Genomic DNA, 15,795 nt, shown 5'->3' on the forward strand with positions numbered 1-15,795 from the left:
AATTTCTGGCATTCTGGACTTACTTTGTCTTTATTTTCCACATACAGTGCTTTCCAGGTGGATATAATCATTGACATTAGACCATCTCAACCAGACGTCATGCTTGTCAAGGACCTCATACTTATCCTCAAGTGTAAAAAGTCTGTCAATTGGGTTATCAAGTCACATGATGTTCAGGGAAAACTGGAAGTGGTTGTAAGTTAAGGCATTTTTTAATTTTTCAAGAGGCAAAATGCTGTTAATAGCTAATATGTTATGTGAATGAGTTAGAGTACAATAACATACTGCTCGCCGAATGTTTTCTTCCTCCTAGCTAACATCCCTGAGTTATTAGCACTTTTCACAAAGCAGCATTCAGAAGTCTCTACATATATACAGAGGAACACATACACAGAAAAACTCTTCTCGCAGCTGGTGACATTTGGGCCAGGTATGGACAGTGCTGCTGATTAGAACGTAAATCCCTCCCACTTATCTGACATCCATGAGATGTATGCAGATTCCTTACACGTTCACTTCTCATGTGCCGGTACCTCAGTGAATGAATTCATAAGTTCATCTCAGAAGTTGGCAAGATGCCTGCAAGGGCATAATCGTAACTACAAGTAACACACCCATATCTCCTACAGAAGTGGGAACTGGTTAGTTCTGCTTATGCTGGGAATAACACTGGACTTCATGGCTAGGCTGTCCCTTGCCAACATTTCTACCCACATATAGTGTTTGGCCAGACCGCCCTCACCTTTGCTCAGGCTGCAAATACAGGGTTTCAAACCTGAAGTTAGACTCCTAAATCCATATTTAGGCATAGCTGGAAGTTCCATTTCAGAAAGACACCTGATGCATATTCCTTGGCTCAGCACCATATTGGTTGAGAACACAATAATGAGCTTTCCCTAGTGAAAAATAGATTGATCTTGACCATATAAACAGCATGGCCCATATCTGTCATGTTTGATTAGTTACATTGCATGCTCTCTGTTTAGCTTAATAAGCTAAATAAAAGATATCTTTGTTGGGAGCCAGACCTATGTCCTAATGGTTAAGTGCTGCAAGCTAACTGCAGGACACTCTGTGAGCTGTAGTGCATTTATAAGAACATCACTTTGCTTGGCAGCTCTCCTCTCTTGCTGATTCAGGAGCAGTACTACAGGCCCTGGAGAGAGCTGAATCTAGATCTCCTGGGAGAATTGTAGGCAGGGTGCAGCATCTTGGGGGTAAGAGAAGTAAAGGGAAAACAGGAAGGATGTTCAAGCTATGGAAGGAAAAGTTATTCTTTGTGACATCCTGTGTGACATCTCAAAATTCCCCTCCCATGCCAGTGTGTGGAAGGGTAAAGTGTGCCCTGGGTAGACATGTGCAGTAAGGGAAAGCCCAAGCTTAGTTTACTGAGCTTAGCACATCCGTAAGCACAGGGACACCCCCTCCCCCCCAAAACAAAAGAGTTTAAGTTCTCATTCGGGATTGCTGCGTAGAATTTGCTATTAAATGTTTTAGACATAAACTGAAACTATGCCTTTTTGAAGGAGTATTTTTGCATGCTGTAGGATTGAGAGCAAATCCACTGCATGCTCAGAGGCAGCTAGAACCTAAATTGCATGTGCATGTAGCTACCTGAAAAAATTGCCATTTGTGGCTTATGTATTTGCCGTCATATGAAATCCTAAAGGACAGTAAAATGTCTCAAATGTTTGGGTGTTAAGAGCACAAAGCAAGATTACTGATTTTTTTAACATGGTCCCTTTTTATAGTTCAATTAAATATTCAATAAAAACGATAAAATGTATTCTTTCATAAGACCATAAGAACAGCCATACTGGGTCAGACCAAAGGTCCATTGAGCCCAGTATCCTGTCTTCCGACAGTGGCCAATGCCAGGTGCCCCACAGGGAATGAACAGAACAGGTAATCATCAAGTGATCCATCCCCTGTTGCTCATTCCCAGCTTCTGGCAAACAGGATAGGGACAACATCCCTGTCCATCCTGGTTAAGTGGATGAACAATAATGTAATGTTTCTCATTTAGCATAACAAAAACAGGAAACAATATTACATTTTGAAATGTTAGGACATCTGATCATTTTTATTTCCATGCTAAAGTTCTTGGGCAAATATTTCCTCCATTGTGTCATTCAAAATGTGTCCCTTTCTGAATATACATCCTTGGCCTACAGTAATTATGGGGGGAAAGAACTGAATGTCTCCATATCATTCAAGAAGACTATACATTACAGTTCTCATCCAAGAATTGGGCTGTGTTTATTCCTTTATTCAGATGAAGTCCTTTCCAAGCCCAATTTTGGATATTGCGTAAAAACATTACAAAACAATTAGGTAATGTTTCATTATGTTCTTTTTCGTTTATTAGCTGAATCAGTTCCACACTTCTGAATTTTCCTAACTTGCCCTCAGCACAAATCACAATTGTCCTGGGAGAAAGTACTGGCAAACAGTGAAAGGTGAATACTAAGCTGCCTCTAAACCAGGGAAGGGAGTTTAAGGTCCAGATTCATAGACTCGTAGAAATTAGAGATGGAAAGACCAATTAGGTCATCTAGTCCATCCCACAGTTTGCTATGCTCATGAGATTTTTGATTAAATACTACAGCCCAGTAATGTATTTCGTATGGAAAAAGGAATTACAAAATTATAGTGCACACTGATCCAAATTCAGCCTGAGGTAAGTGGGCACAGTTCCACTCACAGCGTGGCTGAATTTGGCCCATTTTGTACGGCATTACATATTTGAATTGGTATTGTACCTGGGTAGATTAATGCAAATTATTTTCTCTCACACATGTAGAACACCACTTGGAATGCCTGGCGTTCTAACCACTCCATTCAAGCATACCAAGTTTTGCAAACCTATAGGTTGTGCTGTGGGTGAGGAAGAGAATATACAATGTATTGCCAAGTTCTATTATCTCCCATTCATTTTAGCATATAAAAGTGCAAGTGGGAATGGGTAAAAACCAAAAGATTTAAACACTTGAAGAAATGTTAGGACTGTGCTTTGGATAAGAAAAAATAACCAAGTACCATAAATGATGCCAAGTTCTGAAATGGTCTCCATTCATTTCAGACTGCATTTGGGGTAGCTGTGTTTGTTTGTGTATTTGTTTTGGGATGCCTGCCAAGTATAAAGGAGAAAAGATTCTGGAACCTACCAGCGGAAACTGCTGTTACATCTTCACAAGAACATCTGGAAAATATGTAAATAGCTTTCTATCTCTAACACATAATGGTTTATGAATATGGGTCCTCAAGGTGTGAACCAGGATGTTGACAGGGCATACAAATGAATTGCCCAATTCTGCCAACCCTTGTTACTACACTTAGTCTTGCTGGGTTTATGCACAGGAGTGAAGGAGTGCAGGTTCAGTGGGCAATGGAGAGGTGCAAACAAATACTAAAATAGGCCAGTGCTAGTTATGACAAAAATATTTGTTCAGTTGTGTTGTCCTAACAACAAAATTTAAAAAGTGAGGGCAGAAAGGGAAATAATGGCAAATTTGGGGCATATAGTAATTCCAGCCAGTCAGAACTATGTTTATTTGAAATGTATATGAAGCTGTATCCAGATTAGTATCTGCTGAAAAGTAAAAATTTGAACCAAGGCATTAAGATGAGACACTAAAATTGGGATGTCCCTTGTTTCCTTTTTTTTCCTCCTTCTTGAGGGATTTTCCTATATTGATAATGCTGCAGAAAACTTTGTGGCTACAGATCACCCAGCTCGCTTCTCATTATACTTTGTTCGGATAGCATGATCTTTAAACTATAGATATCAAATTTTTATGTTTAAAGAGCCTGATAATGAATTTCCATTAACTTTTCTGGAAGTTGAGAGTATAAAGAATGTCGGATTGGACCTTTAGTTTTATCAGCGGACCTACCTACTCATATCTCCTTGTCCGAAAACTTGGTTGATGACACCTTAAGAGGAAATGTATTTCTTTGAACCTTAATCTGAAGCAGCAGGCAGATATGACAAATGTCCTGCAGCAAGCTGGCAAAGACAGATCAGCACTGTAAATCTTTTAAAGTCCTACAGTGGGAAAGGATTAAGATTTGGTCATGTTGATGGCAAACAAAATGGGAAACAAATGGGGATTTTAGCAAAAGTGCAGCGTATATGATGGAGAAAATAATCAGGCTTGGAAATGAAAGTGTTTTTTGTGCAGCACGAAAATAGTATGATCTACATACAGAAAATACAATGCAGGCACATGTCAGCAGTTAAAAGGTGGTGCATTTTCCTCTTTACTGGACATTATTATCGCATTCAGCTTGGTCTGTAGTTAATGTGATTGTTACTGAACTTAATTTTGTGTAAATATATGTTTAAACTCAAGATGCCAAATATTTAAAATAAATTTAAAGTGGAATAACAGCAAATATTTTGTCTTACCCTGTAACAGCTAGAGATGCTTGTTTTATCCCTTTGACTTGCAGATATAAACGAGAGGTTTTGAAATTTAGCATAATTATTTATAATAAAATGAAAGATGACGGACATCTGTAATCAGCTGGAAATTGTTGTGTAATGTCACTATGAAAAGTGTGTACACAAATAAATTCATATTGTAGCTTATCAAGTTATGCACAAGTTGTATTTATGAGAATATACATGGTATTTATATATATTTTTAAACATGTCTTATAGTTAGCTATAGTTTTGAAAGGTGCTGAGTATTGTAGGTTTCCAGTGACTGAAAAATTTACAGTGATGTTTGAGGATGCTCAGCATTTTTCGGGAGGCATTCAGTACTTCAGAGGATCAATTTCTAAGAGCCTCTTTTAGTGAGACACTGAGGCCCATCTGATTTCAATGGGAGTTAGTGCATAAATACTCAAAGGATCTGGGTCTCAGTGTCCTCAAGTCCCATTGGCTTCAAAGATGGAATAGATGATATGCAGCTGTACCATAAAGGATTGGGTCGTAGGCTGTGCCTTTTTCATTGCTACCATACTGTGCAGGAGACCTGATTAGTGGTACAGTGAAGATTTTTGCATACATAATTAAAATGACACCACCCCAGTGACTGGTGAGGCAAGGTGGACATTTGAAAAAATCAGGTCTCTTATTGTGGTTCACCTCAACTCATGGTCTGAAAATTATATGGTTATATTAAGGGCCATATGTTTGTCCCAGTGAACTTTTAGTAGGAAAGGGTAAAATATGTTGACAAACCAAATGCAATAGATGATGATCTTTCATATTTTTAAATTCATTTTTCTATGACTGGAAAAAGCTTCAAGTGCCAATTCACGGAACCAGTCTCTTTCTGTTTTATATGCAGGCACCAAACAGTATTGGCTTTGGAAAAGAAACAGAACGATCTATGACTATGAATAAATTAGTAATACCTGATATTCCCTCGTCTCATGAGGATTTGATTAAGTGGGCTTATGACCATGGCTATAGCCCAGTTACTTCCTACACAATAGCCCCTGTAGCTAATAGGTTCCATCTACGAATTGAAGACAGTGGTAAGTATGAATGTGGATTTTTATCATATACAAAAACATACCATACTCTTTGGTAAGTGACATTTTGACAGAGCCTCATGTGTTTGAGGTTTCATTCACTGGGATCTCAATACTTCCAAGCTTAAAACACCAAGGGAGCTCACATCTTCCAGTCAGCAAAATCTTACCCCCAAAAAGTTATGAGAGTTCTAGTAGGAAACCCCAGTAGACTGTGCTATTACCTGAAATATTGGGGTGGAATTGAGTAGCTGCATTTACCACAACCTGAAGCTAATACAGTTAACTGTACTCAGTGATCCCTGGAATTAGGGACTGCCAATGGCTGGATAGGTTGTTAGTTAGTCTGGCTTTGTCTTTCAAATATGAACATAATATTTCCCTGAGTTATTTTAAATGGTTTACACACAAAATTGTCTCAACAGAAGAGCCTGGGCAAAGATAGTAAATCGAAAGGCTTTTAAAAGATAGTTATTGGACCAAAGTCACTGATGACAAAAGTGGGTCAAACTCCATTGAAGCCAGTTAAGTAATAATGACAGGTTTCAGAGTAACAGCCATTTTAGTCTGTATTCGCAAAAGGAAAAGGAGGACTTGTAGCACCTTAGAGACTAACCAATTTATTTGAGCATAAGCTTTCGTGAGCTACAGCTCACTTCCTCGGATGCATCCGATGAAGTGAGCTGTAGCTCACGAAAGCTTATGCTCAAATAAATTGGTTAGTCTCTAAGGTGCCACAAGTACTCCTTTTCTTTTAGTTAAGTAATAGCCACTCTTACACTAGATCTGAATTTGGCCCATTGAGAATAATGTTTTACATAATAAAAAAGCTTATATTTGTGTATCGAGAGTAGTTGTGTGGCTTCCATATAATTAACTGCTTAAGACCAGATGTTGTGATTTCAACCCTGAATAACAATGCAGAGAGCCTAGGGTCAAATACTACTCTTATTTGCCCACCAGTGTAAATCAAGAGAACTTGATTGAATATTGAGGTTACCCTGGTGTATGTCTGGAACTCCAGTTGAGTTAATTCTGGATTTACACTGGCAGGTAACAGTAAAATTTTACTCCAGGAATTGATGTGTGACAGCAGCATTGTTGAAATGAATATACCGTATTCATTGGTTGTGATGTTTCCTTCTCATTTGTTTACCCTTTGCAGATAATAGGCCCATTCCTTGAAGTCCTTTTTCAGTCCTTACTGAAACAAAATTCCAGTAGTAGATATGCCTAATTAAAGACTTACAGGATTGGGCCCATCATCCACTACTGCATTTTATAAAGGAAAAATTGTTGTAGTCATCTAGTAAATATGAAGATGCTGTTGCTTTTGCGGTCCTGCAAGACAGTTATTCTGGATAATGTTTGACACGGTGTCTAGGATGTGGCTCAAAACCAAGAGTGCCAAAGTCAGGTCGGCCTGTCAGAAAACAGGACAGATACCCCAAACTGGTGTTATATTCTATAATTAAATTTTACCAAACTAATACCAAGTGTGCACTCCTGGATTATTATATTAGCCTTACCATGGAGCCACAGAAAATCCCCTTAGGCTCTTCATCATATCTTGCCACTCAGACAAATTGGACTTAGTGATGAAAGGTGATTAAAACCAAAATTCACCTCACAGTAGGTTCTTCCAACCCAAAGGATCAGTCACTCACCCCAGGTTAATGGATGCTCTGGATCTCATACCAAAAACAATGCTGACAGCCAATGTCTTTTATCAAACTAAAGAAAAAGGAATTAGAGTTATTGAGAGGTTAAAGAAGATAAAATATAGAACAGGTGTGTCACAGTTTGTAAGTCCAATTGATAGCAGAGATGTAATGTCTGCTAGTTCCTATAATGACAGGTTTCAGAGGAACAGCCGTGTTAGTCTGTATTCGCAAAAAGAAAAGGAGTACTTGTGGCACCTTAGAGAAGTCTCTCATGGTTTCCCAAAATATTTTTGGGGACCTCTGTCTTATATCTGGAACGCCTCCTGACAGCATCCAAATAGATCAGAGATGCAGAATTCCTCCCAGAGTTCCTTCTTATAGTTGAAAACAGTCTGGAAAGTGCTTTTAACACAGCATGGGCTCTGCCACTGTTGACTAAACAAACAGAGTTTGTGTATCTTCCATTTTTGCTTAATGGCCCTTGCTTTGAAGTTAAAAAATCTTTCATTTACATTTCCGAGGCTCCAGTCTCCAATGGGTAAATATAATGTAAAGACAATGTAATAGCCAGAAACAATCCTTCATTAGTTTTCATGTAGTTTTACAGGTCAAGTAAATTTACATGTAAAAATTAACACACATTATTGTTTTAGGGTTAATTAAGTATAAGGATAGCAAGCACAGGAAATAGACAAGAGGATACAATAACATTAGTATTTCCTTTTGATCTATACTAGCAAGTGAATTAGTTTGAACACACTATGACCTTTTAGCATTTCTTTGGTATTCATACACAAGTGAATTGCCCTATTGCTCTAATCTGAGATGGTCTGCCAGCGTCAGAGAACTAGTGACCTGTTAGATATCATCACAGTGGTTTCATTAATTAGCATTCACATTTAGGTAGGAAATGTTCAAATTATAAAGAACATGATGAAAGGGATACAATACAATACAATTTTCGGATGACGCTAAGCTGGGGGGAGAGGTAGATACGCCAGAGGGTAGTGATATGGTCCGGTGTGACATAGACAAATTGGAGGATTGGGCTAAAAGAAATTTGAGGTTCAACAAGGACAAGTGCAGAGTCCTGCACTTAGGATGGAAGAATCCCATTCATTGCTACTGGCTGGGGACCAACTGGCTAAGCGGCAGTTCTGCAGAAAAGGACTTGGGGATTTTTTTGCCTTTGTTGCCAAGAAGGCTGTTGGCATATTGGACTGCATTAGTAGGAGCATTGTCAGCAGATCGAGGGAAGTGATTATTCCCCTCTATTCGGCACTGGTGAGGCTACATCTGGAGTATTGAGTCCAGTTTTGGACTCCTCACTACAGAAAGGATGTGGACAAATTAGAGAGAGTCCTAGCAGAGGGCAACGAAAATTATTAGGGAGCTGGGGCACATGACTTACAAGGAGAGGCTGAGGGAATTTGGCTTATTTAGTCTCCAGAAGAGAAGAGTGAGGGGGGATTTGATAGCAGCCTTCAACTACCTGAAGGGGAGTTCCGAATAGGATGGAGCTAGGCTGTTCTCAGTGGTCGCAGATGACAGAACAAGGAGCAGTGGTCTCAAGTTGCAGTGGGAGAGGTCTAGGTTGGATATTAGGAAAAACTATTTCACTAGGAGAGTGGTGAAGCACTGGAATGGGATACCTGGGGAAGTGGTGAAATCTCCATCCTCAGAAGTTTTTAAGGCCCGGCTTGACATAGCCCTGGCTGGGATGATTTAGTTGGGGTTGGCCCTGCTTTGAGCAGGGGGTTGGACTAGATGACCTCCTGAGGTCTCTTCCAACCCTAATCTTCTATGATAATAATTTGATTTACTCTTTTCTGTTTCTAGAAGAGATGAAAGACGAAGACCACCCTTTTCTTCCCCCAGAGCTGACCGAACTGCTAGGTACTAACCCTCTGCCTGCTCTGAAGGAGCCCACATTAAGCGACGGCCTGGGTTTTCCTTTTCACATTAACAGAGGAAGGCATGATAAGATGGGAGAAGGAATCTCCTTATCAAGGGATACAGTAGACACAATAATGAGTCGTTTCTATGAGCAACTGCTTCAAAAATCTGAAGAACCTGAAGAGGTTCAGGGAAGCATTGATGTAGCCCTCTCAGTAAAATGTGATGACAAAATGATGACTGTTGCCGTAGAAAAAGACTCCCTGCAGGTTAGTCTGCTCTCTTAATCCCAGACTGTGAAACACTTTACAGAAGGTCAGATCCTGGCCAGCCATTACCTATAGCCACATGCCAGATAACCCACAGATTGAAGGGGAAACATATGGCAAAAATTCTTTCCCCCAATTCTGCGTTCTGGCCTGTCCCAGAATTTGTAGACCGGTGGTTCTACAGGCTCTTCACAACTGGAAATGTGAAGAGGCAATTGGTGGATGCCAGAGACTATAGATTGGGACTGTGATGGACATCCACTATGATCCCTAAAAAAAAAAATGCCATCTACAGCTCTCCTACCCTTCACCTTCTACACAGAGGTTGTTTGTGCCTTAGGGAGGAATAATTTGCATTGTGGATGGAAGTCTTGTACAGAATAAGACTTTTTTTTTTTTTTTTTAAAGTTCAGCTTTGGACAAACAATGAAAATGTAGGGTTTTTTTTTTTCTTTTTTTACTCCATGTGATGCTTGTCCCTTCTGTTGTTCCAACAACTAATGTCATTGTGTGGCAGTATTTTGTAGTAAATGTCACAGGACATGCAGTTCAATGGCAATCTTATTAACAGTCATGCAAAAATATATTAAGCTCTGCTTAAAATAAGAGTATAACTTGTATGTATCTCATGCAATTGTATTTTCACCGAGGTTTCAGCCACTTATGCAATGTCATTGTTTAGGCTAATGGTTACACAGGGACAGAACTCTCACTACTAGATCCTGCCTGTAAAGCGAAGATGAATGGTACCCATTTCATTTTGGAATCTTCATTGCACAGCTGTGGGACTCAACAGATAGGCTATGCCTTGGATAACATAGTTTATTTTAACTCTGTGAGTATTTTATAAGGAGAGATGTTTTTCTTTGCTGTGTGTTGTTATGGCACAATAAGGCTATAAAGACCAAATTGTGACTGGCCCTAGTATGAGTATTCAGGAGGTGTGCCTCCTTCTCAATCTTTTCATGCCCAGTCTAGGGCCAGTCACAGTTACAGTCCGTGTACTTAGGAAAGTGCAAGGCTGCTCCCTCAGTGTGCTGCTGGGTGCACATGACATCCCAAAGAGAGTGGGAGGAGATGAGTGTGTGTTCCCCTCTTCCGCACTAGGCATTGGAGCAAGCCAAGTGCACTGTGGGGAACTGGCTACACTATTCCAAAAGATGATGCAGCCTTCCTTCATGCACCATGCTGCTTGGAGAGGGAAGCACAAGTCTTCCTTGAGCTCCCCCAGGGCAACTCTGCAGTACCCCACCCACCCTACTGGCACAAGTCAGCCCTGAGCTGGTATAGCAACAAAAATGTATGATCACAAAAGAAAATATAAATTTACATAAATTAAAATTCCTGTAGGTAACATTTTTCTTTTACAATTTTGAATGAATAATGCTGCTGAAATTGAGGGGAGTGGTCCAATCTGTGCAGGCTTCTATCTTGCTCTTTTGCCATTCAATGAAGGCCTGGGCTTTTCCTGAGCACAGACTGCTGGTCATGGCAAATTGTGTAGTGCTATTTTACAATGGAACAAGTGCCCACTAAAACACACACTTTCACCTGTGTCCACTAACGTAATACCTGAACCCAGCTCTTCCACAATGAAAGGCTGGTGGACTCTACCAATAAGCTCCTCAAATGTGCTTTCAAGTGTGTTTATTCTCTGGATACAGGAAGGCAGTATTGTATGCTGTTGTCACTTATTACTTTTCACATGAGCATTAGCCTCATTACAAGTATGTGTTTTAAAATAAATATTCAGTTCTCATCTATTTGTGTGCAAGACAGGCCTTGACTTCAAGTTTGAATCCAAGTACAGAATTCACTTCCCCAATTTGGGTACCCAAACAACTACTTGAATGGGTACTGTGGGTACCCAGATAGCTAAGTGCTGATCTGAACACCCAAGATAGGCCCCCCAGTTTGAAAATTGGTTTCAGAATTCTCATACAGCTGCATGCTTGGAATGTAATCTGGATACGGATAGGTAAGTGACCACAGAAAGAATCCCACTTTGCTTCTAGGCTTTCTACTACCAGAATTTGCACAGCAGTTGCGCTGTGAACTTGAATGGATATTGGCCAGGCCAGGCCAACAAGCACTGATGTGTTTTACTCTTTTGGGGGTTTTGAGCACATTGCAGTATCCCTGGCAAATAAAGGAAACCCAAGAATAGCTACAGCCACTTGATCAGACCTAGCCTGGGTAAAACTATTCTGTACTGGCAAGACAAAATAGCTTTTGACTTAGAGATGGGCCCAAACCAAAAACTTGAACCTAAACACCCCAAAACTGTGGAAAATACACATCTCAATATAAACTTTGTGTCTGGACCCAGTCCGTAGAGTGGGTCAAACTAAAACTGATCTGAGCACCTCTCAGTAAAAAAACTGATTTGGAGCTCCACGTTACTGTACAATTTCCCGAGCTTCCAAGGGTTTGGGAGAATTCCCACTGAAAGGTGATTCAGCAGTCTGCAGAAAGGGTGAGGTGTCCAAACAATTCAGAAGAAAATGGCACTTGTTAGAAGTTGTGCTATATCTGAGAAAACAAAGCTGAAGTTGTGAGAGAAGCAAAAGAGCAATGGAGGAGCAGATGGGGAAACACAGAAGCTTAGTGGTGAAGGTTAGAGAGAGAGAGAAAAGCAGACAGAGGATGAGTGGAGCACCAAAGAGAAGGTGTCTCAGAGGAAAGAGAAAAAACAGAGTGGAAGAGGGGAAAAGAGGGGTCAGGTAGGGGTCCAGAGAAGAGAGAAGTGTGAAATGGGATAGCAAGTTTTCTGGCTTATGCCTTTAATATTAAATAAATAAAGAGGAGGGTGGGGGGATACAGAGATTTTACAGGAGAAAATCCTGTTAACCGCTAGAACTTTTTGTGATTTTTCCAGGAGTCAGTTATTGAATGTTGGAAGGTATGTTAATCCATTTCAGAGAACCGCTTCTTTTAGCAGTGTTGGATACAGAAATTCCAGAAGCAGAGTTGGACTGCTGGTATGCTCATTTACATACCAATACCCAGGCTGCTTTTCCAACATAGAGAGCAGTTTTATGGCTCTACTGGTTTTGACATCTGGGAACAAACTGAAGGTTATTCCGCATATATAGTATACATACTTTAAAAGCTTAGTGCTGGGCTGCAGGGATGGCTGTCACAACTTCTTGGTCTTCATGTTCTGAAGAAAGGAAGAAACAATTAACATGAAAAGGGAGTCACAATCACCTTTGTAAGAAAGTTTTCAGTTTCTACTTCCCACTTCCTTTATGTAGATTGTTATTCAGCTGTCATCACCAGTGGAAAGTAGTGGTTGGGGAATTGATGATGAAGATGTGGAATCGGGTGATAATGGATTTCCAGGAGACACTGATGAAGCAGATGTTACCTTTCCAAGCAGGCCTGAAATAGTTGTGGTATGTAATACCTTATATTTATATTGAAATTAAAGTTTTTAGCTATGGCCTAATTCTGTTCTCATTTCCATCCCATATGACCCTACTGGAGGGTTGCATGGGGCAAAAGTTCTGGGATTTATTTGTGTTTCGTTTGTTTTAGTTTAACTGCACACTCCACCAGGCAGAGGGTGGCAAACGCTCACTTAATCCTGCGCCTCCTGAACCCCCTATCAGCAATGTGACCTTCAACATGGAGCTTTATAAAACAGACCTCTTCCTTGCTCCCTCACAAGGACTCTTCTCTGTTGCTGAGAATGGACAGATTTATGTTGAGGTAACAAACTTTGAAAGGCTTTCAGATTAGCCAAAATGTTCCGCAAAGCCATGTAAATTTAGCCAAGTTTGTGCTTGCCTGCAGTAAACTGGCATTGTGTGATTGCCTCTCTCAGACAGGTGTGTACTTCTGTGGTTTCACAAAAGGGACATCGTAGGTTAATAAGATAATACTTAGTGATGAAGACCAAAAAATCCTCTCAAAATGGGTAAATCTAACTAAAAGAAGTCTGTCATTCTGATCAGATATGCAGTATGGGACAGTATTTGAATCTGGTCTCTTAGCTCTTACAGACTTTTATTGGATAATTACAAACACTGGTAAACAAAGAGTTGTCAGTGAGGAATGAGTTCATTTTATACAAAAATATGGCTTAGCTGCATTTCCCAGATGAAGCTATGTACAAAACAGTTATAGCTTCCCCTTCCCCCCATTGGTTACATGGTGGAGGAAAGGGTCTAACAGTGTCATCATAACTCCATCTCACCTTTAAGCCACTTCCAGTCACATTTTGGTATACCAAACAGGTGTCAAACTTCCTCTTTTATAAGAAATTATTGTTTTTATTCAGTGGTTAACATATGCTGTGAAAATCTTTATATTGGATATGCATCTTTGTTAGTAAGATACCAACTAAGTAGAATGACAAGAGAATATCACAGGAGCTTGCCCATGTACTTAGAAGACCTTAGAAAATAAGGTCCACTATATAAGCAAACCTTCTTTAAACAGAAGTACATCTTTCTAGCAGCAATTGCCAGTGATATTTAACAAACACAGTTGGGAACAATATTCAAATATGATTTTTAGTACTTTCAGTTAGTGTAACAGTTCATTTTATGTGCTTCTGTAAATGTTTAGTTGCCTGTTAGTCCTCTACCTATAAAAATTACTTTCTTTCAAATACTTTACAATTCTGTTGTGAAAAATACACCAAAAGAAATTGAAGCAAGGTTAAAATAGATCAACATTAGATACGTTTTTTTTAAAGTAAAAGGTATTAGTTTTTTACTTGGACAAAGATTGTCAACTTCCTTTGGCATTCTGGGATGCATCCCTCTGGCTCTGGATTTGTCTGGTCTTGGAGTTATTTCTTCAAACACATACTCTAATTTCTTTATCACCTGTCCTGGGATGAGCTTGATGTGTTTTTCTCTGTTTCTCCTTTCTGCACAGTGGAAAATTAGTATCTGTTTCAGGCATTTGTTCCTCCATCCTCCGCTGATAGAAAAAACATTGTATAGTGTTTGTTTGGAAAAAGTCCATCTCTTTCGTCAATAAATTACTCATGCATAATCTCTAAGGACCTGGTACTTGTCTCTCCTGTGTAGATTCTGTTTCTAGAAGAATTGTTTTCTTTATTATAATCACTTGTGCATTTTTCCTTTATCTCTGCTTTGGTTTTTCTTATCAGTATGTTAATTCTGTAATCATCTCACATGCTGTCTGTGTAGATCTTGTTTATCTCTTTTCTTATGTGGTGACTTTTTGCTCATCCTTGCTCACCTACTTTTCTTCTAAAATCACTTGGTTACTGGATGAAATTCAGAATGTTATAATTCATAGTGCTTAAGGCAAGAAGGAGCCATTAGATCATCTAGTCTGGTCTCCTGTATATTACAGGCCATTAAACTTCACCCAGTTACTCCTGTATTGGGCCTAACAACTTGAGTTTGGCTAAAGCATATCTTCCAAAAAAGGATCCAGTTTTTATCTGAAGACATCAAGAGATGGAGAATCCACTACCTCCTTTGAAAGTTTGTTCCACTGGTTAATCATCCTCACTGTAAAAACCAAAAAACCCGTGCCTCACTTTTAATTTGACATTGGCTGCCTTCAGCTTCCATTGGTTCTTTTTATGCCTTTCTCCACTAGATGAAAGACCCCTCTACTATCTGGTATTTTCTCCCTGTTGAGGTACTTTATAATCAATCACCTCTCGTTCTTTTTGATACACTAAACAGATTGAGCTCTCTCTCTCATGTTAAGGGATTTTCTCCAACCTTCCAATCATTTTTGTGGCTCTTCTCTGCACTCTCTCCAGTTTCTCAGTATCCTTTTTAAAATGTGAACACCAGAATTGGACGCAGCCCCTCAGCATCACTCTCACCAGTGCCATCCAGATAGGTAAAATTACCTCCCTACTCCTTTGCATTACTCCCCCATTTATACATCCAAGGATTGCACCAGCCCTTCTTGCCACAGCATCATACTGGAGCTGTTGAGTTGTTTGTCTACTAGGATTCCCAAATCCCTTCCGAGTCACTGCTTTCCAGGATACAGTCGTCCCCCCTCTTCCCACCCCCTTCTGTAGGTATGGCCTGCATTCCTTGTTCCTAGATGTATAACTTTGCATTTGGATGTATTAAAATGCATTTTGTTTGAATGGGCCCAGCTTACCAAGGGATCCAGATCGTTCTACATGAGTGCTCTGTCATCACCATAATTTACCACTCCGCCAATCTTTTTGTCACCCACAGATTTGATATTTACTTTCACATCATTGATAAAGATGTTGAATAATATCAAACCCAGAACCAACTCCTATGGATCCCCACTAGAAACATATGATGAGGATTCGCTCACTGACATCTACTTTGAGATCTGTCATCCAGTTCTTAATGCATTTAATGTGTGCTTTATCGATATTGTATTGTGCTAATTTTAATCAGAATGTCATGTGGTACCAAGTTAAACACCTTACTAAAGTCTAAGTCTATTGCATCTATGCAGTTACCTTTATCAACCAAACATAATAACTT

General features: G+C 39.7%; 1 protein-coding gene across 7 annotated transcripts in view; it reads left to right on the plus strand.

The window, feature by feature from the left end:
- TGFBR3 (transforming growth factor beta receptor 3) overlaps positions 1 to 15,795 on the plus strand; it is a 178,446-nt gene that overhangs the window by 136,963 nt on the left and 25,688 nt on the right. For 6 of the 7 annotated variants that reach the window (XM_073357091.2, XM_073357089.2, XM_073357087.2 and 3 more), the window contains 6 exons: positions 48 to 195; positions 5,304 to 5,493; positions 8,994 to 9,319; positions 10,002 to 10,154; positions 12,577 to 12,717; positions 12,860 to 13,033. In XM_073357091.2, the coding sequence (XP_073213192.1) occupies positions 48 to 195; positions 5,304 to 5,493; positions 8,994 to 9,319; positions 10,002 to 10,154; positions 12,577 to 12,717; positions 12,860 to 13,033 (1,132 nt within the window). The remainder of the gene's footprint in view (positions 1 to 47; positions 196 to 5,303; positions 5,494 to 8,993; positions 9,320 to 10,001; positions 10,155 to 12,576; positions 12,718 to 12,859; positions 13,034 to 15,795) is intronic. The other variant, XM_073357088.2, reaches the window with a different exon arrangement.

Source organism: Lepidochelys kempii, chromosome 8, assembly GCF_965140285.1.
Source record: "Lepidochelys kempii isolate rLepKem1 chromosome 8, rLepKem1.hap1, whole genome shotgun sequence".
In the NCBI taxonomy this organism is placed as follows: Eukaryota; Metazoa; Chordata; order Testudines; family Cheloniidae; genus Lepidochelys; species Lepidochelys kempii.